The sequence below is a fragment of the Prionailurus viverrinus genome, chromosome X (assembly GCF_022837055.1).
Source record: "Prionailurus viverrinus isolate Anna chromosome X, UM_Priviv_1.0, whole genome shotgun sequence".
Lineage (NCBI taxonomy): Eukaryota > Metazoa > Chordata > Mammalia > Carnivora > Felidae > Prionailurus > Prionailurus viverrinus.
Window position 1 is genome coordinate 408,891 of NC_062579.1, and position 27,375 is coordinate 436,265.

Sequence of the window (27,375 nt, forward strand, 5' to 3'; positions counted from 1 at the left end):
ACGTCCTTCCTCTAAACTACACAGAGGCACTAGATAGAGAGCAGGGCTTTTGCTTGGCCCTTGAACGTGAATGCCCTACCATGGTATCTGCTGGCCCCAAGGAAATGATGACAAACTTGTAATATTTAAGAGCCAGGTGAAGAGGGAAAGCACTGACACAGGGGATGGGAACAGGAAACAGGAGCAAATAATTCTGAAGGGGGCCAAGACAGACTCGGGGGGAGGAAAATTAAATGGTTAGATGTAAAAGGTCAAAGAATGAGCTGAAATGTATCGTTTTCCCAAAAGTATCTGGGAGAGAGAAATGGGCAGAAAATCCCCTAAATGGCAACATAAGGAAGACGGAACTATAAAGGTCATCATTCGTCCAAGAGGACACTCAATAAAGACAGAGTAACAAACATTAGTGGCTAGAAATAATGGCTGAGAATTTCCAAGAAGTAAAGCCAATGTAAAGCTTATGACAAAGTACTCATAAATTAAACAACTAGCCTATTTTTAATCACTAAATTCAGCACCTGATGGGGCCCTGGGGGGGCTCAGTCAGTTAAGCATCCCACATCAGCTCAGGTCATGATGTAGTGGTTCGTGAGTTCGAGCCCCATGTCGGGCTCTGTGCTGACGGCTCGGAGCCTGGAGCCTGCTTTGGATTCTGTGTCTCCATCTCTCTCTCTCTCTCTCTCTCTCTCTCTCTGCCCCTCCTTCACTCACAGTCTCTCTCTCTCTCTCAAAAATAAAGAAACATTAAAAAAATTTTTAATTCAACACCTGAAACCAGTTTTAGCCTATATGTTAACTAAAACTTAAATAAAAATTTGAAGAAAAGAATATCCTTATTGATTTCAGCTTTATATAAATTCTATTAATGCAGTATTGTATTTTTCATGTGAAGTCAGTATTCTCAATAAAGCTAATTTCCCACAAAAAAAGGATAAAAAAATGTAACTTCTGGACCCATTTATCATGATTTTTAAGAACATTAAATGTACACGGGATATTTCTAAATCGTCTGGCGAGAAAACAGCAGGTGACAGTCAAAGGAAGGACCATGTGGCTCATAGGGGCTTTTTCACACCAACACAGGATAGAAGAAATACAAGATACAGATGGCATATTACTTCCCACAAGGTGAAAGGAAAAGAAGAAACTTAGACTTTTATATCCAGTAAAAGTATCTTTTAAATGAAAAGGAAAACCAAAGATATGTTCAGGTCTGAAAAAATCTTGCAAAACGTGCCACATGAAACCCTCTTTGAGAAATGATTTATTTCCACAAAGAGAGAAATGAATCCAAGATAAAGCAAAAGAGTACAGATGAGCAGAAAACATTCATAGGTTCAGAAGACAATAACCTAAAAAGAAATCCTCCCTATATTATACACCTGAAACTAAAGCGACGCTGTATGTTAAGTAACTGGAATTTAAACTAAAACTTTAAAAAATAAGTCACCAAGAAATCCCAAACCAATCTAGAGCCAAAGTTCCCTTAGTATTGGCACAGTGGGACATGGGAATGTGAAAGGACTTAATCTAGATTTTGTTCTAAAGACAACAGTGGATACGGAAAAGGTTGATAGGCAATAATGAGAATAAATATGGGTGTTACATGGAAATATATTGCAGGATTTCACTTTCAAACAAGTAAAGGCACATCTGATGAATCCTACGTGTAAGAGGGAAAAACACAACAGGGAAGAAAGAGCAGGGTAACAGTGACATCACCCATAAAAACTCAAAAGCTATACAACAAAAGTTCGGAAAACCAAAGAAAACAAAAATCAAACAAGCATGGTGACCAGAAGACAGAAAAATACAATGACAAAAGTTATAATCTCTATAATAACGGAAGCTGGGAAGTTTTAAGTGGGATAAACTGATCCAACAGGATTATCGATAGCTTTATCAACATCCATAGTTAAAATGGATATATTTGAAGAGATGTATTTAACACAAGAGGGAGGCCTCATAAACTTGAATATGAAGAACCTGAAAATATAAAACGTATGGTAAGTACGATTGAAACATACCTGGGATGGGAATTTAACATTGGACAAAAATATCTTAAGTATATAACGATCATATACTTGTGTCAATCTACACAACATGTTTACAATAAAGGGACGTTAAGACAAAAATATGGCGAGAGATTAAAATGACACCTTCTTCGGGGCGCCTGGGTGGCGCAGTCGGTTAAGCATCCGACTTCAGCCAGGTCACGATCTCGCGGTCTGTGAGTTCGAGCCCTGCGTCGGGCTCTGGGATGATGGCTCAGAGCCTGGAGCCTGCTTCCGATTCTGTGTCTCCCTCTCTCTCTGCCCCTCCCCCGTTCATGCTCTGTCTCTCTCTGTCCCAAAAAATAAATAAAAAACGTTGAAAAAAAAAATTAAAAAAAAAATAAAATAAAATGACACCTTCTTCAAATCAATAGAGTTAGGAGACCAAACCAAAAAACAATGTACAATATGGAATATTTGAGTAGCTCTGTAAGTGTTCTCTGATAGATACACATGGAAATCTATGCCCCCTAACATGTATACACATGCACATACATACATGTGTGAATACGTGCATGCATGGATACATGTATGCGCTTCTGTGTGTCACACAGAAATGTTTCCAAAGCATACGGCATATGAACGCATACAGCAATATAGTCTTTGAAGCTAATCAAATAAAGCAAAAATTGACAGAAACATCCTACAAAACTGTTAGACGCTAAACGTGTGAGTAACGTGTAGTGTGTGTATACCTTTAGGCTAAAGTGAAAATACAAAATACGTGGCATCCAATGATAATTCACGTGTCTCGTGTGAAAATTTGTCTGACAGGTCTAAAGCAGTGCTTACGGGGAAAAATTAAAACTTCAAATACAATTACAAGATAATAAGAAAGATTGCAAATAAATGAGCCGTGGAGGCAAATCAAAGAGCCAGAATAATGGAAACAGAATAAATCCATCTCAAATCAGAAAATAACATATGATAAAAAGTAAAACTCTGTGAAACAGGGAACGAGAAAATAGTCAAGCTAATTAACAAAATGAAAGCTAGTTTACTAAAAGCTTATTAGTATAAGCAAACTTGTGGCAACAGTGAGTGAGCAAAACTGAGAAACAATGAAAATTAATAATCTTGAAAAGTGAGGGAAATCACTTCAAATAATTTCAAATAAAATAAAAATATTAAAATATAGATATTTTAATGATATAAGCACTGATGTTAAAAAATAAATTTAAATAAATATTTGAGAAAAAAGAAAGTGGAACACAGACTGAAATAAATTCACTAAAGACTATTATTACAAAACAGTAATTTAAAAATGTCTCACATAAAAATTCAGCAGCCAAGATTATTTTCAAGCAACTTGTAGCAATCCTATTGTTACTGAAATTTTGTTCAGAAAATATAAAATGAAAAGAAGCAGCCGAAATATTTTTGTAAGTCAGTTTAACTATATGGACTGTATAAGATTAGAAAACCAAATTTAGAAACCAAATCAAACTTAAATTCAAATCAAAATCATTAATCAAATTCGCTTATGAATGAAGATGTGGGCATCCTCAGTGAATATTAACAAAGCAAATATAACAGGGTTACTGGCAGGTGTTTGAAAGTTCACCTTAAGATCAACTCAGGGTTGTTTCCAAAATGCCCTAACAGAAAAACCTGTTATTAAACCAAATAAATAAAAAAAAAGAAGAAGAAGAAAGAAAGAAAGGAAAATCTTGTGACCAGCCATAGAGATGCCAGGAAATTATTTTGACAATTTAATGTCTATTCATGATTTTCAAAAATGTTTTAGCTGAGTAGAAAATTGGAAATTGAAGGTAATTTCTTTTACTTGATAATGAGCACTTACCAAAAACATCTAGCCAATATCACATTTATTCAAGAGTGTCAGATGCCTTTCCTATAAAATCATGAACAGGGGTGTGAGTTTTCCCTTACACAGTTCAATACACCACTGGACATCCTGAATCAGTGCAATGACAACAGGCATATAGTCCATAAAGAGCACAAATATTCAAAGGGGAAGAGAGAAAATGGTCATTATCTGTATGGCATATGGTCATTTTTATGGGATCCATGCAAGTTGATAGATCAGTTACTAGAAATAATAGACAATCAAAAAAGATGGCTGAATATATAATCAAGACATTCTCTTATACATACAAAATAAGATACTATTTACAAGAAGGAAGAGGAGGAAGAAAGAAGGAATTAACCCATTAGTTTAACAAAGATCAAGTTATATCTGAATAAGATTTAGTAAATAAACATATTTAAAAAAAACATTAAAAATTCTTAATAAAAAAATAAGTGGTGAACTATGCCAGTTTAGGGATAAGACAACATGAATTTGGAATGATAACTCTTCTTCCTAAAGTCAAGTTTCAAGTCAATACAACTCCCAACAAAGATGGCAGAATTTTGCAGAATTTGACATGTTGATTCTAAACTGCACATAAAAGAACAGAATGTACATAAAACAGACACAAAGAGAATGTTGAGGGAGAAAAGCACACGGTCATTTCGTTCTACATGAGTCACGCTTTGCCTACTTCAGGAACAGACGGGTGACTGAACGAGACCAAATATAAAACACATAGATTGCCCTACGCACAGGTGGTGGATGGTAGAAGGTTGAACTGGGTTATTTTTTGGCAGACCACTTTGACATTGACTCTCTCTCAGACCCACAGTGCTGTCTGCCCTGAACCCATAGGAGTCGGTCTCGTCTCTGGCTTCCCTTGGGTGAAACCAAGGGAGATCCTAGCAGACAATCTGGAGGCCAAACAAGAGAAGAGCCTATCTCCCCTTAGCAGGCATGACCAATAACACCCAAATGGTTATCCGTAAGTTCTCATAAGGGTTCCCTAATATACCACCCCAAGGTTACTGTGCTACCCTGTATCAGCTTCCCTATCACCTGCCCCATCTCTTAATACATACTTTTTGTGTGTCATCTGTCCCTATCAGGACTGCCGTCGAAATTACAAACCCCTGGGAAATGATACATCATTTATATTACATGTTGAACACACTGTTTCTCTACCTGCAGAAAATAACTCTGGATCCCTATCTCACACCATATCTAAAAAGAGTCTGCGCAGATTTAAAATGCATGCATGAACTCTAACACTCACAGAAAAATATGCAAAAGAAAATTTTTGTGATCTTGGGGTAGAGGTCAGGAATTCTTAAATGTGCTCAGCTTCATGCGTCCTACTTAGAAAAAGACACAAGGGAGAGAAAAATGTTGAGGGATCCTTGCTAGATCAAAACTACCGATTTTTGTTTCAACAAAGAGTATCAGAAATGATGCCAATGGACAGGACACAGGTGAGAGAAGAGGTTTGCAATCTGCACACCAACAATGGCTGACTGCTTAAACCACAGCTCGCTCACACTCTTGGATGGCTTAAGAGACAACCAGGACGTGGGGTCTTAAGGGCTGGTGTTGCCTCAAGGACACAGAGCTTCCAGGCAGACTCCCCCTGCCTGCCTCCCTCTCCCCCCCGCGGCATATTCTGTTCAGACCACCGTAAATATTCATAGCACATAATGTGCCCACCTGTCATCATCTTCTGTTCTTGTCATTACACGAAATAAAACAGAGAAGTTCTGGAGTAATTATTCAGGGAAACTTAAAAAAAAGACTACAAGACTATTGGAAAATAATACTACATTCTGAATGTGTCCTTGTGTCACTAAAGATTATCCTATATAATGCAATTTTAATGGCTAGCATTGCATGCTTGTATTGTGTCTCTAATTATGTAACAATTTCTAGAATGTTAAAAATTATTGTGGCCATTCCTTTTTCTTTCTCTCTCTTTTCTTTTTTTGGTCATCATAAGCACGTGACAATGCCAATCCCTACACACGCATCCTTCTGCACGTGTCCAATTGATTGCTTCTTGAGGATAAAATTCCTTGAAGTGCAACGTATTCCTGGCACGTAGTTCAGGCAATTTTGCTACCTCTTGCCCTGCTTTCTCCGAGAAATATTATGACCATTTGCAAACACTCCAGCATTGCATGAGTGGGCATTTCCCACAGCTAAATCCACAGCTGATGGGGTTTTTAATAATTGTGGTTTTATGACACAGAAGAGGGAACGATTCTGTAAAGTACAACAGCTACAGAGAAAGCTGAAGCCCTCCTTCCAAAGAGAAAAAGAAACCACTGGTCTAATATTTATAGCCAAGATGCGTGTAAATTTAACAGATGCCTATGGTCAGCTATACTTTTCACATCCGGGTTGTTAGCAGCTTGCAGGAGTCATTGGGAGGAACACAACACTTGCCTGTCTGTAGAATACTACTTCTGATGGACTTAAAAGGTTGACCGAGGGGTGCCTGGGTGGCGCAGTCGGTTAAGCGTCCGACTTCAGCCAGGTCACGATCTCGCGGTCTGTGAGTTCGAGCCCTGCGTCGGGCTCTGGGATGATGGCTCAGAGCCTGGAGCCTGCTTCCGATTCTGTGTCTCCCTCTCTCTCTGCCCCTCCCCCGTTCATGCTCTGTCTCTCTCTGTCCCAAAAATAAATAAAACGTTGAAAAAAAAAAAAAAGGTTGACTGAGCTTGATTCACTGGTGCTTGATTTACTGACTAAATAGACAAATAGCGACCCCTAATTACAGTCTTTCCTCTAAACCATTCAGTTCACAGATACCTGACTGCTTCATAGCAAGGTCTTTGGTTTATCCTTATTTTTTGCACCATTTCTCTCCTTCTTCTAAAAAAACAATGGATAGCAGTATGAGAGTTTCATCTCCGTGATTCAAAGAAGTCTCTGCTCACTTCCCAGGTCTCAGACATGGGCAGGTGGTCAGTGAAAAAAATCTAAGTCTATGATGTGCACCTCTTGGCAAGTATGTGTCAACCTTCCAAAACCCAACAAAAAGAGTCTTTTAAAGAACACGCACAGAAAATACAAAGCAAAATCACGTACAGACATGCAAGCCTGACACTTTTCTAATATTGAAATGTAAAAGAATAAAGTACTTGCCATCAAATATATGGTTTTCAAATTCTATGCCAATTGTGAAAGGACATACTGAATCTTTAATGGCGCCTGGGTGGCTCAGTCACTTGAGCGTCCGACTTCGGCTCAGGTCATGATCTCATGGTTCACGCGTTCGAGCCCCGCATCGGGCTCTGTGCTGACAGCTCGGAGCCTGGAACCTGCTTCAGATTCTGCGTCTCCCTCTCTCTCTGCCCCTCCCCTGCTTGCGTTCTGTCTCTCTGTCTCTCAAAAATAAATAAACATTAAAAAATTTTTGTTAAAATATTCCCTATGCCCCACATCTTCCTACAAATGTCAATCTTAACTGGATTTTCCCTTGGCTCCTCATATAACAACATTATATATTTTACCATATTGAAATTCCACGTGAAACCTGAAATGGGAAGAAATCCCCCATGCGAATATTTTGTTGTCACTGTTGTTAAAAAAAAAAAGGTACCCCCATAAGGCCTAAAGCTTGCCTACAAAGAACACGTTTTTGACACAAAGCATTCTTTTTGTTTTTAAGCATTTTGTGTTTTTGCTTTTTCCCATGGAACGGTGCTGCTGGTGGTATTAAGTGTCTTCCACGCGTCCCTAATAAATCACCGCAGCTTTGTTTTCCTGGCTCCTCTGTAAATCTGGCAACAATGATGTTAATTGTGCATGAAAAATATATTAAAACTGTAAATCATCTCTATTTTCGAGGAGGACGGGGGAAACAAATCCAAAGTAACAAATCAAACGCTCTCTTTTGTCCGGATTTGGCCAGAGGCCATTATATTAAAAGCATAAAATTACAGCCTGTTTCCATCAATTAGGCCTTATTCTTCGGTTCTTGAATCTAATCATGAACCTATAAAATGTAACACAAATCCCATGTTAATGACCACTGATTAATTTCGTTAATCGTGCTGGAAGTTTCTCTTTCTGTAGTGCGTTCTTTAAAGGACTCGTATATGCGGACCTTTTGTGTACCAATTGTATATAAAAGGGCCAAAATACTTCTTTTTGATATTATCTTAGAGCTGTAAGGATGGCAAAGAGGAAGAGGTTGGTCACTTTTCTAAGGATAATCGCTAAATTTTGCTTTTATTCCATGCCATACTCAATAGAATGTTTTTTTCTACAAAGGATGAAAGATTGATTTTTTAAAATTTTTTTAAGGTTTATTTATTTTGGAGACCAGAGACAGAGCACGAGCCAGGGAGGGCAGAGATGCAGACACAGAATTGGAAGCAGGCTCCAGCTATCAGCACACAGCCCAACGCGGGGCTCAAACTCACAAGCCACGAGATCATGACCTGAGCTGAAGTTGGACGCTCAACCAACTGAGCCACCCAGGCGCCCCGAAAGATTGATTTTTTTGAAGTGTATCTATGGATACTTCCTTACGGTCTTGCTAGACTGCTCAACTTCAGACACTGAGAAAAAAAATGTTTACAGCCTGATTTAGGAAGCAGAATATGTATATTTACCAATGGACTTATTCATCCAAAATTTAAAAATAGAAACCAACTGAGAGACAAAGGTCTTCTATTCCCCGTCTTTGTGCTACTTTAACCCTCTTTTCATGTCCCATTTCTTGATAAACTAGCTCGGCAAAATCATCATCTGACAAACTCACCCATTGGTCAACTGATTCAATAATCTGATGCACACTCGCTCCTTTGATGGCTTTTAAAAATGAGATGCCGTAACCTAAGCAAATGAGTCTTTAGTGGTCAGAAATTCAGGCTGGAGGCCAAGAGAATGTAGGGGCAAATCACCTCTCTGCAGCGTAAATCAAATTACAGCATCTAGATGCCAGCTTGGGCCAAGCCAGGCAAGTTAATGAATAACTGGCACTCTGGGTAATTTATCTCCAAATGCAAATCTCAGCCTGTCATTTTCCTTCTTAAAAATATTCCTTCATGGGACTCCAGCTGTCAACAAGAGAATTCCCAAACAGGAGACATGAGGTAATACATGCCAATTGCCTAGTATACTGCCTGGTGCTTTAGCAAGTGGTCAAGAAATGTGGGACGCTCTCCTCTTCCGCGGCCCGTTGGAGAGCGATTGCAACTCAGCTCCAATATGCTTCCGCAGGAATTATTTCACCGGGTGACTGAACAACAGATATCATGAACGCTTTGCTGTCACTAAAATTTTTGCCAAGTATGTATTTATCTATGAGGAATACAGACTTGTTAAAAAATAGGGGACCTAAATATAGACAGCCTCCAACTCTTGATTTCAGCTCAGGACATGATCTCACGGTTGGTGAGTTCAAGACCTGTGTCTGGCTCTGAGCGGACAGAGCAAAGGCTGCTTGGAGCTCGCTCTCTCTCTCTCTCTCTCTCTGCCCCTCCCCTGCTTGTTTTCTCTCTCTCTCTCAAAATAAATAAATATACTTAAAAAAAAGATTTCTTGTATAGATGACTGACAAGACTATACTCCAGAAAGACTTGAGTAAGATCTTGCTCATATATATCCGAGGTTGAGAGACTCTGCTATTAAGACCCAGCCTCTCGGCAGAGGACTGTGAATTAAATGCTATATGCCTATCTCTATAATTAAATCACATGTACAGCCCATGTGGACCCAGGTACGTGAATGTACACGTCCTCAAAATGTGCAGAAACCCTGCCTCCTAAATGCCCTGAAACCCTGTGTTCAACTTTCTTGTCAAGGGTCAGGAGCAGGTGTGGCCTCATCCCCCACCTTCCTCCTTCCATTGTTCCAAACCATCACATGCCAACGTCTGGAGCGGTGGGTACCATTGCAGGCACCAGCTGATTAGGCTCCCTCGCTGGGTGTGGTAGCCACAGAAGGATCCTGAATGTCTCTACACAGAGCTGTGATATAGAACCTGGACTCAGGAAGTCTTGGTCCAGAAGGGGAATCCAAGGCCGGCTGGTTCTGCTCACAGTCCTCAACTCTATGGTTTCAGCAAACTTGCCTTGGTACTTTATATACACTGTAAGCACGTCCTTAACATACAAACCATGTACATCATTCCAGGATTATATCATTAACATATCTCCTCTCTTTATTTATCTTTTATTTTCCTATCATCAATCTCTAGGAGCATTCAAAATATTATTTCGTTAAAATGGATTTCTTGAGATGGAAGGAATGAATCAAAAGTTATGGACATTAAAACATTTTTCTCACACATACGATTATACTACTTTCCCCAAAACCTAAGTACCAACACACAAAAATGCGCACCAAAAAAAGTCATGCATGCACGTGATCTTCAGCACTAAGTATTTTTTAATTTTGTCTTTGCTAATATTATTGGTAAAACCATGTTTGCTTTTATTAAATTGCATTTAATAACTCTTAATAAAATTACCTGGGAAACTCTCAGAAAGACCTAGGTCTGAATTCTTTTCCCTTTTATGCACTGGGCCATTTAGGTAAAGGATGAACCCCTCCTGGCTTCATGTTTCCCGTTTGTGACTTGGCACTTTGGAGAGCTATTGGGTGCACTCGCTGATAGAAAATGCACAAACTTTAGTGCAAAGTTTCTGCTGTTAAAAACTCATTTGCTGGGGTGCCTAGGTGGCGCAGTCGGTTAAGCGTCCGACTTCAGCCAGGTCACGATCTCGCGGTCCGTGAGTTCGAGCCCTGCGTCAGGCTCTGGGCTGATGGCTCGGAGCCTGGAGTCTGTTTCCGATTCTCTGTCTCCCTCTCTCTCTGCCCCTCCCCCGTTCATGCTCTGTCTCTCTCTTCCCAAAAATAAAAAAAAAAAAACTCATTTGCTGAATACCAACTCACATAATCTTCCTTACCATCACCATCATCACAAAACTCATCATCACCTTCATTGTTATTATCATCATCACCACCACCACCATCATCACTACCACCACCACCATCATCACTACCACCACCACCATCATCATCATCCACACCAACACCACAACCATCATCATCACCATCATCACTGTCACCATCACCACCACCATCAACACCAACCCCATCATCATCGCCACCATCACCATCACCACCATCATCACCACCACCATCATCATCACCACCATCACCACCACCATCACCATCATCATCAACACCATCCCCATCATCATCACCACCACCATCACTGCCACCACCATCATCATCACCACCACCAGCATCAACACCATCATCACTATCACCACCACAACCATCATCATCACCATCATCATCAACACCATCCCTGTCATCATCGCCAGCATCATCACCACTATCATCATCACCGTCATCATCACTGTCACCATCACCACCACCACCATCAACACCATCATCACCATCACCATCCCCAGCATCACCACCACCATCACCACCACCATCATCCCCATCTTCATCGCCACCACCATCACCACCTTCATCACCACCACCATCAACACCATCCCCATCATCATCACCAGCATCATCACCACTATCATCATCACCGTCATCATCACTGTCACCATCACCACCACCATCATCAACACCATCCCCATCATCGCCACCACCATCACCACCAACATCACCATCACCACCGGCATCATCAACACCATCCCCATCATCATCACTACCACTGTCACCACCATCATCATCATCACCACCATCATCACTATCACCACCACCATCATCCCCATCATCACCATCATTATCAATACCATCCCCATCATCATCACCAGCATCATCACCACTACCATCATCACTGTCACCATCATCAACACCATCCCCATCATCAACACGATCCCCATCATCAACACCATCATCCCCATCACCACTGCCACCACCACCACCATCACCATCATCATCAACACCATCCCCAGCATTGCCACCACCATCACCACCACCATCATACCCATCTTCATCACCACCACCATTACCACCATCATCATCATCACCACCACCACCATCACCATCATCAACACCATCCCTATCATCATCACTACCACCATCACCACCATCATCATCACCATCATCATCACTATCACCACCACCATCATCCCCATCATCATCAAAACCATCCCCATCATCATCGCCAGCATCATCACCACTACCATCATCACTGTCATCATCACCATCACCACCATCACCACCATCATACCGATCGTCATCATCACCACCATCATCACTACCACCATCACCACAACCATCACCACCACCATCATCAACACCATCATCACTATCACCACCACAATCATCATCATCCCCACAAATACCACAACCATCATCACCACCGTCACCACCACCATCATACCCATCGTCATCAACACCATCCCCATCATCACCACCATCATCATCATCACCACCACCACAGCCACCACCGCCACCATCACCACTGTCATCAAAATCATCACCGTCACCATCACCATCATTATCATCATCCTCACGGTCATTATCACCTCCATCATAATCACCACTGTCATCATCTTCATTTCCATCATCACTATCACCACTATCATCAAAATCATCGTCTATTCCTACTACTACGGCTGTAGCTGCTGCTGGTATTACTATCTATAGTAATTCATTTATGAGGTGGCTATGTCCTCGGGCCACGGTTCTGTCCGTGGTTTGTTTAAAATTAGATTTTAAGGACCTATAGGTAACAACCCCTTATTGTGTGTCTCTTAGCTGCCTGCAGATACATTTTGCAACCAGTTGCCCTTGGAAGTCACTCCACAAATTGACCCTGGTCTAAACTATATGAGCCATGGTTTCTTTAATGGGTTTCATTATTTTTTTTTCCAAATGGCAGAAAGGACTATTTCTTTATATTTGGTTTTACAATGCTTCAGGCCCATTTTTCTGAGGTCCTATTTATGACTATTTATTGTATCATGAATCTCATCATTAGCCATCACGTAAAGAGTCCTATAAGTATGACAATGGTTAATACACACATATGTATGTTTGTTATGACTATTGCATGACAAAAATCTTTGTCTATCATATGTGATGTTATTGTATTACTATTATATGACAAAATATTTGTTGGTGTCACCTTCACAGTCATTAAAATTCAAATTCTTAGGGCCCATCCCCAGAACTGATGAGTCAGGAGGAGCCTGGGTGGTGGCTAGGAGTCTGCATATGAAAAAGTTCCTGGTCAGTTTGAGAACAACTGTGCTATGTCCTTGGAAGTCTGGACTATGCCATTATATGCATTAACTACAAGATTCCCAATGACTTCATGAAGGTAGCCCTTTACATCAAGGGTCAGCAACCTTTTTCTATAAAGGGCAAAACAGAGGGGGCGCCTGGGTGGCTCAGTCCGTTGAGCATCAGACTTCAGCTCAGGTCATGATGTCATGGTTTGTGAGTTCAAGTCCTGCGTCGGGCTCTGTGCTGACTGCTTGGAGCCTGGAACCTGCTTCAGAGTCTGTGTCTCTGTGTCTCCCTCTGTCTCTCTCTCTGCCCCTCCCCTGCTCACGCTCTGTCTCACTCTGCCTCTCAAAAATAAATAAACATTAAACAAAAATTTAAAGGGCAGAACAGTAAGTATTTTGGACTTTGTGAGCTATATGCCCTCTTTTGTAGCTATTTGACTCAGCCATTGTACCAAGAAAGCAGCCACAAGAAATAGCCAAATAAATGGGTAGGGTTGGGTTCCATTAACCTTTTTTGCAAAAACAGACAGCATCATGATGGATTCTGCCTATGAGTCATACTGTCCCCTCTTGTTTCACATCTTTAAATGGAAGTGAGGCCCTGTTTTAGTTGAACATTTGTCCTTATTGGGTATTTCAATCTTCATAAGATCACATCTATCAATAGTCTCTGTAGGTCAGACAATGATGAGAGCACACTGTCTTGCAATTAACTGACCACAACAGTGACTTCAAATTCACTCTCTCGGTCTCTTAAACCATGCTCAGCCAAAAGAATCAATATTGACATCAGCTTGCAGGCTCCATTCCTGACCACGGTGACCCCTCCGCCTGAAATCCCCCTCACCCACCAATCTGGTCAACTGTTGTCTTTCATAGTTTGCCTCGGTATATCCTGACCTCTCAGTCCAGAAACGTGCTCCTCCCAGATGTTCCCATACCTCCCCAACTTGTCCCATCATGGCGCTGATTATACTAAGTGGTAACTCTGGTTAACTGTCCGCCTTCCCCTGTGAGATCTGCAGGGGAAAGGATGGCACCCTTTCGGCAAAGTGGCCAGACAACTGTAACATGCTCAGTAAGTATTCGTTGAATAAATAAATTTATCAATTGCACTTGTGCTAACGTCAGGAGCACCTACACGAGGAAATGTTAAGAAACCAAAGAAATACAATGAAATGAGGGTACTGGTGGCACCTACCTGGGTTTACAAAGCTGCGTAAGAACTGAAGACCAGGTTTTACTACCATCCTGAGAACCCGCCTACCTCAAACTCTCAGAGAAGCCCAATGAGCAGAGGAAGCAGCTGAGGATGATGCCCTGTGCTTCCTGCAGAATTCCCTGGATGCCATCTTGTCAGCCATTTGTTCAGTGCCTGACAATGCAACTCTTACCAATCCCTTCCACCTACTAAAGGCTTAGTCTGAAATTTGTTCAAATTCAATTTCATTTCTCCTAGATCAACTCTCTAAGTTGGGTAATCCTTCAGCAAACCCAGCCTTTTAGCTGGAATGCTTAGAAGAAACAGACACAGTAGGTTACGCCCTGTCCTAATGAGCTTGGCCCATTTCAGGGCAATTTTTCCACCTGGAGTCATAGCTCATGCTAGCCCTGCTTCGCCACCCAAGGCCAACCTCCAGAGCCAGACATCCGTCTAGAGCACAGCACCCCAATGTGGTTTCGCCTCAGTGTTGTCCAAATACAAATTTCCTCATGTTTCAGAGTTGGCCTGTGACCCATGCTGAACCAGTGGCATCGTCCCCAGGCCAATGTACTTCTCGAAACTCAAGGGTGATATCACAGGGAAATGCTGGTGACCGTTTTTTACCTCCACATGGAGACAGCCTCACAGAGAGACAGAAGAAATCCAAGGATAAACCAAAAGTGCCAGGTTAGTAACGGCAATGATTCAGATCCAGATCCACATGGCTTAAAAAGAATGAATTGCCCAAGTGTTCTGCAGGGCAGATGTCTGAAATTATGGAGTCGGCAACGCTGGTTACTTCTCTAGGGTCTGGGGGAGAACAATGTCAGTCTCTCTCAGTTCTCAGTTTCCAGTGCTTTCTAGCAATCTTTGGTGTTTTCTGTCTTGTGGATCCACTACTCATATCTCTGCCTCCACCTTCTTATGGCATTTTCTCCATGTAGATCTGTCTTTTTCCATGTGTCTTCTATTGTAAGGACACCAGTCATAATGGATTTAGGGTCCTTCCTAACATAGCATGACCTCATCTTACCTTGATTACATCTACAAAAGCCCTCCTTTCAAAGAAGTGGACATTCACTAATCAGGGATTACAACTTCCATATTATCTTTCTGGGGGGACACAATTCAACCCATAACACAGGTCAACTCAAAAACCCAATGACAAGAGAAAAGTCTGAAGGACTAAGAGCCATGCTATGATCTGTAAACGTCTTTTAAAAGATTCCAACTGACGGGGCGCCTGGAAGGCTCAGTCAGTTAAGCGTCTGACTTTGGCTTGGGTCACGATCTCATGGTTTGCGAGTTCGAGCCCCGCGTCGGGCTCTGTGCTGACAGCTCAGAGCCTGGAGCCTGCTTCGGGTTCTGTGTCTCCCTCTCTCTCTGTCCCTAACCCATTCACATTCTGTCTCTGTCCCTAACAAAAAAATAAATAAACACACGTCAAAAAAATTTTTTTAAAGATTCCAACCGACAGTCTGTGGCCTTAGGATAACAATTTCAAATCTCACAGACCCTTAATTCCTCTCAGGCTAGGACCTCATAACTTCTAACCTGATGATTTCTGGCATCTCAATTATTCTTTTTTTAATGCGTGTTTATTTATTTTGGGAGAGAGCATGAGTGAGAGTGGGGGAGGGGCAGGGAGAGAGGGAGAAAGAGAGAACCCCAAGCAGAGTCTGCAGTGTTAGCCCAGAGCCCGATGTGGGGCTCGAACCCATGAACTCTGAGATGATGACCTGAGCCAAAATCAAGAGTTGAAAGCTCACCCTAATGAGCCACCCAGGCGCCCCTCAACTCAATTACTCTAACCTGTGACCGTTACTGAATATCCTGGAAATGACTCCAGCACCATTAAGTCAAATCACAGTCAACTGTATTTAAAAACAGACAACACCCTGCTTCCTCAAAACTACAAAGCAATTAGCTTCTTGGCTGTTCTATCGCAATTTTATGCCGTCTTCCTTTGTAACACCTCTGGGGCTTGGTATTTCAGGGAAATGTGCAGCACACAGGCTTTGGCCTGGCTGAAACTGGCAAAGATAATGCAGTCAACATCCTGCAGGGATATCCAAGCCTCAGCCGCAAATTCGTTTGTCCCGGTGTGTGCGCACACACTTTATCATGGGCAGCAGAGGGATCCTGTTTTCCATTACTTTCTAAATCATGTTGTAAAATAGGATGCTACTTCTTTAAAAAATTATGAGAACATGTGACTTTCAGGCACGATGTAGGTAAGCCAAGAGCTTCAGGCATTCGCTAAAGAAAAAAATCTAAGGTCAACTCCAGCCTTGTTTAGAACATACATTGTGATGGAGAATAAATCATCAGAGGTAGCTCAGTCGGTTGGGCATCCGACTTCAGATCAGGTCATGATCTCACGGTTCGTGGGTTTGATCCCCACGTCAGGCTCTGTGCTGACAGCTCAGAGCCTGGAGCCTGCTTCGGATTCTGTGTCTCTCTCTCTCTCTCTGCCCCCTCCCTTGCTCATGCTCTGTCTCTGTCTCTCAAATAACAAATAAACATTGAAAAAATTGAAAAAATTAAAAAGAAGTCAGTTGAGCATCTACTGATTTTGGCTCAGGTCATGATCTCACAGTTAGTGGGTTCGAGCCCCGCATCCCGCTCTGTGCGGGCAGCTCAGATCCTGCTTGGGAGTCTCTCTCTCCTGTCTCTCTGTCCCTCTCCTGAAAGAATAAATCATCTTGGGGAGTCTTTGCACTGCTAGGTAGGAGGGTGGGTCAGTCTCATAGCCACCTGCTGGAGAAAGCTAAACCTGCTGAGGAGACCTACAGAAGTCTACACAGGAAAGGGCATAATACCTTGTCTTCAAAGATTTTCCAAGCAACAGAGTGAGCAAAAGAAGCATCCAAAATTGCCCCGGCTGTGTTGGTAGAAAGTTCACAGGTATAGATCACCAGCGCTTTGTCTAACAACAAAGTCAACTCTCTTAACGGAGCTGCAAAAGTCTTTCATGGCCAGGTCCAAAAAAGGCTGAGTGGCCAAGTGCTCCCCATTCACTCATTCATGTGACCGATGTCTTCCTGCCTAGAAAAGGTTTATGGTGAACGCGGTGCATGTGCGTTTGTTATATGTTGCCTGCCTCTGAGCACTCGCTTTGTTAGAGAAGGGGCTTGGTTTTGTTCACTATTCTTTTTGTGAGTCTCAGCCCCTGGTCGCCTGGGTGTTGTTCCTTCTCTGCCTCTCTCCCCTCGGTATACGCTCTGTACGGACGCTGGCCAAGAGGCAATGCCCAGAGCATGGTGGATGCCCAGAAACGGCTGTAGAAGGAACAACTGAAAGAATAATCTCAAAACAAGTTTTAGAGTCCATCGGCGGTGTAGACTTGTAAAATAACCACAACTCTAAGGACACGGCAGATGTTACAACTGGGCATAGGGCTTCAGTGAGTAAAGAACAGGCAAATATGGCAGTAAGGAAGACGGTGGATGCAATGAGCCCTCGAGAGGAGGTCTTTGTAATTCCGTGATGGACGCCCATCTTGGTGCCATCATGCACTCCAGGGAAATTTGGACCATGATACCCAATATACCCAAATCCCTTGATGGGAAACCTGGACCATGATACCCTATATACCAAGATCCCTTGATGGGAAACTTGAGACCATGGTACTCAACATACCAAGATCCCTTCGTGGGAAACTTGGACCATGATACCTTATATACCAAGATCCCTTGATGGGAAACTTGGACCGTGATACTCAATATAGCAAAACCCCTTGATGGGAAACCTTGACCACGATACTCAATGCACCAAAATCTCTTGATGAAATGCAAGCAACTTGTAAAATGTACTACAGTGGAATTCGATCTCATTATTAGTTGATTTGAGCTCAACAGGAAAGATCTAATCTAAGTTGATAGATTTTAAACATTTAAATTTTCTTAGGGAGAATGCAGTTTTCTCTCTGTGCTGTGCTACTATTTTTGAATCTAAGCTATTCTTAAACACGCAAAACTAATGTGATAACTTTATTTCATAGTCTCTGGGTAGATACATTACAAAATATAGTAATGAGGGCGCCTGGGTAGCTCAGTCAATTAAGCGTCTGACGTCAGCTCAGGTCATGATCTCACAGTTCGTGAGTTCGAGCCCTGAATCGGGCTCTGTGCTGACACCTTAGAGCCTGGAGCCTGCTTCGAATTCTGTGTCTCCCTCTCTCTCTGTTCCTCCCCCACTCATGCTCTGTCTCTTTCTCTCTCCAAAAATAAAAACATTTAAAAAAATTTTTTTAAATAAAAATAAAATAAAATTTTATTTTTTAAATTTTTTAATTTTTTAATTTTAAAATTTTAATTTTAAAATTTAATTTTAAAATTTTAATTTTAAAATTTAATTTTAAGATTTTAAAATTTAATTTTAAAATTTTAAAATTTTAATTTTTTAATAAAAATTTTTTAAATAAAAATAAAATAAAATTACTTCAGTAGTAATTCAGTAGATTGAAGAATTGGGAAGGAGGCAGAAATCTTTTAATAAATTATATATATATATATATATATATATCTTTAATTTCAGGTGAGAAAAGTACATTTGAACTTGGTAAGAATGGAACTTTACGTTCTCTGATTTAACGTTACTGCCTAGTGGTGCTGAGAAGAAAAATGCGCATTGGAATTCCTGGGGATGGAGCCCCAGTAATGAATCCTCTGATGTCAAAAATGTAACAGTGCAAAAAACACCCAGGTGAGCGCTTTGCATGCAAGATTATACCATCAGTGCACTGTCCTATCATTTTTTTAGATTTTATCTCTCCCTTCTCCCCATTTTTGCGCTTTTTATGTCTTAGCCTATCTAGAGAAGCGATAAATGAGGAGCTTATTTGGAGGAGTTCAGAAATCCCTTCCTCACTGCAAAACATACGCGCATATGCCGTGTGTATCATGTCAGGATTGGTGGAAAACGTTCCCTTGTGGATCCACAACGGAAAACATCATCTTACAGACTGCCCTCCTTTTATTTTTTTTTCTTGAGACCCTAAAAACTCCCTGAATTCTTCTGCCCACTGAACCCTTTCTGAAACTTGAGTTTTGTTACAGTTCATTCATTTTCCAAGCAAAGAGCTTATATTCTCTTCTATCACCATTTGGACTGGTCCAAGCTTTGTGTATGCTAAGTGCAAATGGTCATTTTTTTAAATCGGTAATTTTTGAATGAATCAGCTAAAAGGGCTTTAAAGGAACAAACGAGAAGAAAAGAGATACAGAATCAAAGTTGGGATGAGGAGATTCATAGATTGACTGGCTTGAGTTGGAAATAAGTCAACTCGTAGCAGGTGAGTTGGATGTTAAGTGAATACTGGACTTCACTTGTGGATGGAGGGATGAGTAAGTCCCCAAAGAGATGATGCAGAATGTGGCTGAAGGCATCAGTTTAAGGAAGAAGGGGAGTTTACAAACTTTCTCCTATCTTGTGGAAACGCACCACAAAACTCCCTTGCTGAAGAGTCAATCCCTCCTGCATTCCTCCCTTTCTGCTGGGAACAGAGCAAACGAGTATGTGCTCACAGCAGACAAGAGAGTGTTTTGCTTAAAGGGGACGTCAGAGTGCTTGCATATTCGGAGAGGAAGGGACCGTATAGTGTTAGTATGTTCCAATGTCCAACTGGGCGTTTTCAGAAATCGTAACACATTTGATCTTCATTGGACAGTGGATATCGCGCTTGAGTGGACACCTTTCACACACACACACATACACACACACACACACACACACACACGTTCACTTTCCAAAGTAATCAGATACATGAATCTAACAGGGAAATGTTTTTCACTTAAAAAAAAATCTGTGGGGCGCCTGGGTGGCTCAGTCGGTTGAGCATCCGACTTCAACTCAGGTCATGATGTCAGGTTCGTGTGTTTGAGCCCCGTGTCGGGCTCTGTGCTGACAGCTCAGAGCCTGGAGCCTGCTTCAGATTCTATGTTTCCATCTTTCTGTGCCTCTCCCCCACTCACGCTCTCTCTCTCTCAAAAATAAACAAACAAAACATTAAGAAAAATCTGTTTCTCGTTTGTAGAAACCTATTTCTCTGAACCCAAATATAGAATATCTGATTGGATCAGTAAAATAAAGACCAGTCACTTTTATTTATCTTAACGACTATCACTCTTTGGCTTTTCTCCTGGATGTCACCTGTGAGCTCACTGTGTGATCTGTAGGTCAGATGAGTTCATGTGTGGGCCCCCGCTTTGCACACCACACACCCTCCATGGTCGTCAAATCCAAAGCTACAGAAATCTTCGCTTCTGTTTGCTTTTGCTGCCATCTGGATAGGAGCGCTCCAAGGAGAGGCGCTCTTAGACATAAAAGAGGGAAAGTGAAATGAATTTAGTATGAAAACAGCCTGGTTCAGGAGAACCAAACCACGGAGCAGGAAGGCAGGGACCTACTCTCCACCATCGAACACGAGGAACTGAAATCTTCCAGTGAAAGCTCATGTAGCGAGAATAACATGAAATTCAACAGATAACATACTGACCTCTTCCATGTCAAAATTATCTGTATAATCATCTTGTTAATTATGATTCATAATTAAGCAGCGGCATACTCCAAAATTGCTATAATCCTAAGCAATATGCAGAAGAGGTCTAAGAGGCCTGCTATTACCACTAATATAGCTGACGTCACTAAATGTGGAGAAGGTTGAATGTCTCAATCTTCTAAGCTGGTAGAGAAATGCATATTATCAGAAATCTACTCCAAGATAACCGTCTTCGCAAAATACTCAATTCCCTCCCAGGAATCCTTGTCGGAGAGATTTCTGTTTAATAATCTTCCATAATTACCTTCCCTTACAAGCTACTTCTACACAACGTCACAGACCCAAGTGACAGACGGAAATGACAATCCTTTGTTTCCACAGAGTTGCATGTTGATTCCTTAAAACATCTGTCTCACTGTGTTAACTCTAACTCAGTTACCCTTTTACTTTGTCACCTGCATGTGACTTACATGCATACAAATGGACTGAGACTTGATGAGAACAGAAAGGAAATTAATCTCTCTTTTATCTCACGTTTAAAAAAAAAAAGACTACTATTGTCTTTGGATGTGCAAAGGCACTCTTCCAAGAAATGAATTTTAATGCCTTCTTGATGATTAATTTCTGTAACTCACACAGGATGCTAAAAACGCATTTGACAACTGAGGCTGGAAAAGACCAGGCTCCGGAATAAGGGAGAGCAGAATAATTCTGTGCTCTTGTAAAACAGTATCGTATTCCCTCTACATTCCCTTTTCTTAAAGCCATACTCAGCACTATCAGAAAGGATGGTCCCTTGATCCCGTTCCTTAAGCTGATCCGTCCACTACTACAGTAAATGATTATGTTACAGACAAGAAACATTTATTACGCACTGGATTAATATTTATGTTAGACTCCACAAGCACATGCAATTTTGCTGATATGTTGTTTTTGTTCCCTTTTTGACGATGAATTATGCTGCACTAACATCGGACTACAGAGTGGTTACATGTGCAGGATACTTCATATATGAACGCCTTAAATCCCAGTGGATCTCATTCACACCCACAGGAAACAGAGGCACGTACAAGCCACGTGACCTGTCCGCCGTCATCCCTTGGCTGGTAAGGGGAAAGGCTGGCATGTGAACCCAGGTGGGCACGTTCTTACAGCTATCCCTCTGGACTCAGCTGGAGGCGGGAAGCGGGTTTACATTAAAAAGCATAAAGATGAGGGTTGATGGGGGGGTGGGAGGGAGGGAAGGGTAGGTGATGGGCCTTGAAGAGGGCATCTTTTGGGATGAGTACTGGGTGTCGTATGGAAACCAATTTGACAATAAATTTCATATATTAAAAAAAAATAAATAAATTTTAAAAAATGCCCAAGTTCTATAATACTTAGTAAAAAAATAAATGAATAAAAATAAAAAGCATAAAGAGACTCTTGTGGTTTGCCTCCCTCTCTGTTTGAAATAAACCCATAAGAGACTCTTAAATACAGAGAACTGAGAGTTGATGGAGGGGCAGGGGAGGGTGGGGGGAAAATGGGTGGTAGGCACTGAGGGGGGCACCTGTTGGGATGAGCACTGGGTGTTGTATGTAAGCGATGAACCAAGGGAATCTGCCCCCGAAACCAAGAGCACACTGTACACATTGCATGTTAGCCAACTTGACAATAAATTATATTAAAAAAAAAAAAAAGCATAAAGAATCACTCTGCCCAGATCTTGGTAGGATCTTGAGGTCTACAGGCGAGGAGCCCAAACTATTTTGCTAACATGGGTGCAAACGGGACACCATTTAGACATGCAGTTCCCGTTGTGAGCGAGATTTAGTAGACAGAAGAGGACCACTTGGGTGTTTTGCTGTGGCTCATTCATTGACATTGACTCTGGAAATTAGTTTGAGACGCCTGGGTAAATTTAAATGTCCCTTCATGACATCCCTGTGTACAATCCCTCTGAAGTATGACAGTTAGTAGGATTTGCCATAGCCCTATACTATCACAGTGGACACAAAGGTTGCGTTTCTACCCAACAGAGTTAATGCCTCAACTCTGCAGAGTGCCCGCAAACTGGACCGAGTACCATCCCCTTGGTATGCGTGCAGAAAGCAGCAAATTTTCACCAGCCAGCATTAAGAAGGTCTTCCCACCTATAGGTAACACTGGAGATGGAAAGGAAAGCACATGGAGTCTCAGAATGGGTAGGGGTTCCGAAGGCTCAAAACAAAACAAGTGCTTCAGCCATTACTCTGTTTTCACTTAGGGTATAGGCTTCACTGTGGAGTTCTAGCAGGATTGTAACACACTGCCGTGCACGTTGCATCGTCACACAGCAGCAAACAGGTGTTACCTTACAGTTGGGAAGGTCAGAGTTGGAAGCTGGCACCGGGAGACAGAAAGCAGCAGAGCCAGGGTGCAGCAATGGATGGAGGGTCTTTGTCATTAACTGGTGGTCCCACCCAGGTTGTGCAAGCTACGCTCCCCTTAGCGTAAAGTCAACCGATGAGCCAAGGCAATCCCACACGCAACGGAAACGGCCCTTCGCCGTGGAAGGTGTCACAGTTACAGGTGCCAGGGATGAGCAATGGAGGTGCCTTTGGGGAGTCGTTTTTTTGCCCACAAGCGTCCGTCTCCCTAAATTAGGAATCCTCATGTCCTGTGCAATCCCAAAATCTAAGCAAGTGGTGGGTACTCAAGAACTATCTTTGGGAGTCAAGTCAAGGTGGGCATGGTCAACCCCGTCACCCTCTGATTGACACAGAAAGAATGAATAAAAAAAATTGAAGGATCGGGGTGCCTGGGTGGCTCAGTCGGTCAAAAGTCCAACTCTTTTTTTTATGTTTATTTGTGTTCATTTTGAGAGAGACAACAAGCAGGGGAGGGGCACAGAGAGAGATGGAATCCCAAGCAGGCTCCACACTGTGACAGCTCAGCTGAGCCGAGATCAAGAGCCAGACTCTTAAGCAGGTACACCACCCAGCTGCCCGTAACTGTCTGACTCTTCATTTCGGCTCAGGTCGTGATCTCGCAGTGTCTGAGTTCAAGCCCCGCGTCGGGCTCTATGCTGACAGCTTAGAGCCTGGAGCCTGCTTGGGATTCTGTGTCTCCCTCTCTCTCTTCCCCTACCCTGCTCATACTCTGTCTCTCAATAATAAATAAACGTTAAAATTTTTTTTTAGAAAATTGAAGGATCGGGGCACCTGGGTGGCGCAGTCAGTTAAACGTCCGACTTCAGCCAGGTCACGATCTCGCGGTCCGTGAGTTCGAGCCCCGCATCGGGCCCTGGGCTGATGGCTCAGAGCCTGGAGCCTGTTTCCGATTCTGTGTCTCCCTCTCTCTCTGTCCCTCCCCTGTTCATGCTCTGTCTCTCTCTGTCTCAAAAATAAATAAACATTAAAAAAAAATTTAAAAAAAAGAAAATTGAAGGATCAAAGTGGTATATGCAATATTGCTGTCTCACATCATTACATAAATGCATTGATATGAGTTAAGGCAGTCCATAAAGGGAGGTCCTTGGAGGAATTGGCATGTTGCCATTTCAATATGCTATTAAGGGCGGGGAGTTTATTCATTAAGTGAATAACCAACAATTAAATTTCTAAAGCTCCACATTGATTCTCAAATTGATGCAAATATTTTAAAAAAGAAAAGAAAAGGAAACCTCAAGGCTCCTGACCCTACAGGCTGTGATTTGTTCTTTGTACGAACATACAGGCAGGTACACCTTCACTCACGAGCGAAATGCCAATATTTATACGTTGTAGGAAAACACATTCTGCCTTTCAGCCCCTACTGGATTTCTGAGTCTCTCGTCAAGATCACGTGAGATACTGTTTGCAAAACAGCTCTGAACAGGTAAGCAAGCCACGCTGGCCTTACTCTTTTAAGTTTGGATTGCTTTTCCATCAGGTAGCATTTCCCAATTCCTAGTCAGTAGCAGACCACAGTGAAATGGCCAAATCCTTCATGTTTCCGAGCTACACAACTGCACATCTCAGTGCTGTAGTCAGGAAGGCTACTGATTTTTCTCCGGGGTTGGTCTCTTTCGGACCAACCGACCTCTCACCGGGAGGGGAGAGCCACAAAGTCCCCAGCACGGCAAGCGTACCAGGACGGCGATTTTCATCTTGTATGCTGTGTTGTTCTCTCTGTCCTTTTCTGCCTTTGCTTCTTCTAATTTCTTATTTGCATAGGTCGCGAGGAGAACAACCACCACCCAGCTAAGCGGCTTCAGAAGTGAGCAGTCTCATTAGTTTGGGGTATGGTTATGCTTCCCTACAAGCACCACCAGCCAGAGATTATAATTATATTAGTGTACAAATATAACAGTGCACTGTCTTTCCACCTCTTTCCCCGGGGGTTCTCTGTGTTGCGGGTAATAGACCACCACGGTCTGGTGTTTCGTGACGTGCTGAGGCTACCTTTCAGCACTGACAAGGACACAGCACAGGACAGCTGATCCAATTTTGGACACCGTGGATCCCTTCTTGCACGCCTTCAGGCAAATCTTAAGTAAAAATCATTCTCCAAGGATTAAAGGGGGGCAAAAAGAACAAAAAGAAAAAGAAATCTCTCCCCTAAAAGATGCAAAGGACACATTTTCGTTTCTATAGTTGATGGTGCCTATGGTTCCTGTAAATTACTTCTTTTAATTCCAGTAAGATGTACCTTTCAGGCTTTTGTCTCCCCTTGTCTAAAAATAGCATACGCAAATGGTCAGTGAGAAATGTGTTCACACTGCAGCATAACATTAGTCTGGTTAGCCTTTACAGATGTTTTGTTTTTTTAATTTGAAATCTACACAGACAGGAAGATAAGCAAATTTTACTACCGTTGGATTAAATGAATAAATCAAACATCATTGGTTCTTACAGATTTTCATGGCTGTGCTACTGAGAAGAAAGGGAACATTTTGTTCAAGCAAGCACATTATCTCCTAATGTAGCTAGAATCATGTAAGGATACTCGTTAGCCATTTGACTGCTGTGAATATTAGGAGGAAACAAGCTGTAAATTTATGTTAGCAATAATGAGTCTAAACAATGAAATCCAACCATTGTATGAAATATCCCTTGCTTCTATATTTAAAACAATCAGTGGTTTTCCTTTCAAGACTCGGAAGGAAGGAAGGAAGGAAGGAAGGAAGGAAAGAAGGAAAAAGAGGGAGAAAGGAGGGAGGGAAGGAAAAGAGAGAAAGAGAAAGAGAGGAGGGAGAGAAAGAAAGAGGGATGGAAGGAAGGAGGAAACTGCTAAAATCTTTAGGCATTAATGCAAAAGAACCATGCCTTCTAATCTTCAGTTTGCAATTTAAACACGACAGTGTTCTTAATTCTATTGTTTTCTGTAGACTCATCCCTTTACAGATGATGCGGGCAGAAAAGGTAACACTACATGCTCGCACTGGTTATCCGCTGCAGATACACATTGTAAACACGCTAAAAAGGCAATAGATGAAAATAATTAAGTCATTAATTACAGCACCGTCCATCTCTGAGTGCTCGGTAAATACAAGGGGAATGAATCATAAATTACGGTCGTCGCTGCATTCACAATATGAAAAATGTAAACAGGTTATAGGAAAAAAATATCATGCACAGGACATTCGAAAACCCTGTTGGCAAATCCAACACTGGGCGAGCACGTGCTGTTTACTCTTTAAATAAACTACTCACCATCCTCCGTGGGCACGTAGATGTTTAAGTAAAGGCAGTCTTCGTTTTGATCTTGAACGTAGGTCATTAAAGTATCCAAATTAGCAGTAAACCAGATGGGCAGCATATCATGTAATAAAGACCTCTCGTCCAGGTGTTGGGGGCACACAGCAGCGAACTGGGTGGCATTTCGAACTCCAGTCCATGAGGACGGGGGCTCTGGGGGCTGAAATCGCCTCTCTCCAGTGGGGGGAGAGGCATACGGGACCCCCAAGTACTGCTCCACTGGACCCAAAATCTCATTGGGCAATGGTGTTCTTAAGCCCCGGATTTTGCCATAATTTGTGTTGACCACTGGATACTGTGCTTGGCTGTCACTGAGAGTGAACTTAATGGCAAGAGCGGTTATCCACAGGAGAACATTGGAGTTCAACATGACGCAGACCGGGGTAAAGAACAACGGAAGCCATAACAGTCCCTTGGGCCTCGACATTGTTCACTTCCACATCCGCGGGTGTCCGTGTGATACAACTCCAAGCAAACAGAGCCGTGAGGCGAGCCCACAGAGAGATAGGGCTTTCCAGGGAGCAAAGGACCCAGGAGGGGAGCCTCTCAGATGGGTCATAGACAGAGCCCAAGGTTAAGAAGAAACCCAGCAGTTGTCTCGGCAGCCCATTGCGAGACACAGCAGCCCTCTCTTAATCCTGGCACCGAATCCTGGCAAGTGTGAGGCTCCAAGGAGGCGGTGACCATCCGATACCCGAGGACAAAGATTCCTTAGGAAAACTCCCAGGCAGAGCAGTCCGCCTAATGGGGGAGAAGAAAACAAAGCAAACACGGATGATGATAATGAAGCCAAGGATGCCATGCAACCCTCAACATGACTCTATGAAATTGCTATTTGCTGGTGAGCATCTACTTTCATGTAACAGAACCTAGCAAGAGCCT

At 42.2% G+C, this 27,375-nt stretch overlaps 1 protein-coding gene across 2 annotated transcripts in view; it reads right to left on the reverse strand.

The window, feature by feature from the left end:
* The window catches only part of NLGN4X (neuroligin 4 X-linked), a 319,875-nt gene that overhangs the window by 216,885 nt on the left and 75,615 nt on the right, over window positions 1-27,375 (reverse strand). For both annotated transcript variants that reach the window (XM_047844878.1, XM_047844877.1), the window contains exon 4: window positions 26,449-27,234. In XM_047844878.1, coding sequence (XP_047700834.1) covers window positions 26,449-26,920 — 472 coding nt within the window. In that variant the 5' untranslated portion in view covers window positions 26,921-27,234. The remainder of the gene's footprint in view (window positions 1-26,448; window positions 27,235-27,375) is intronic.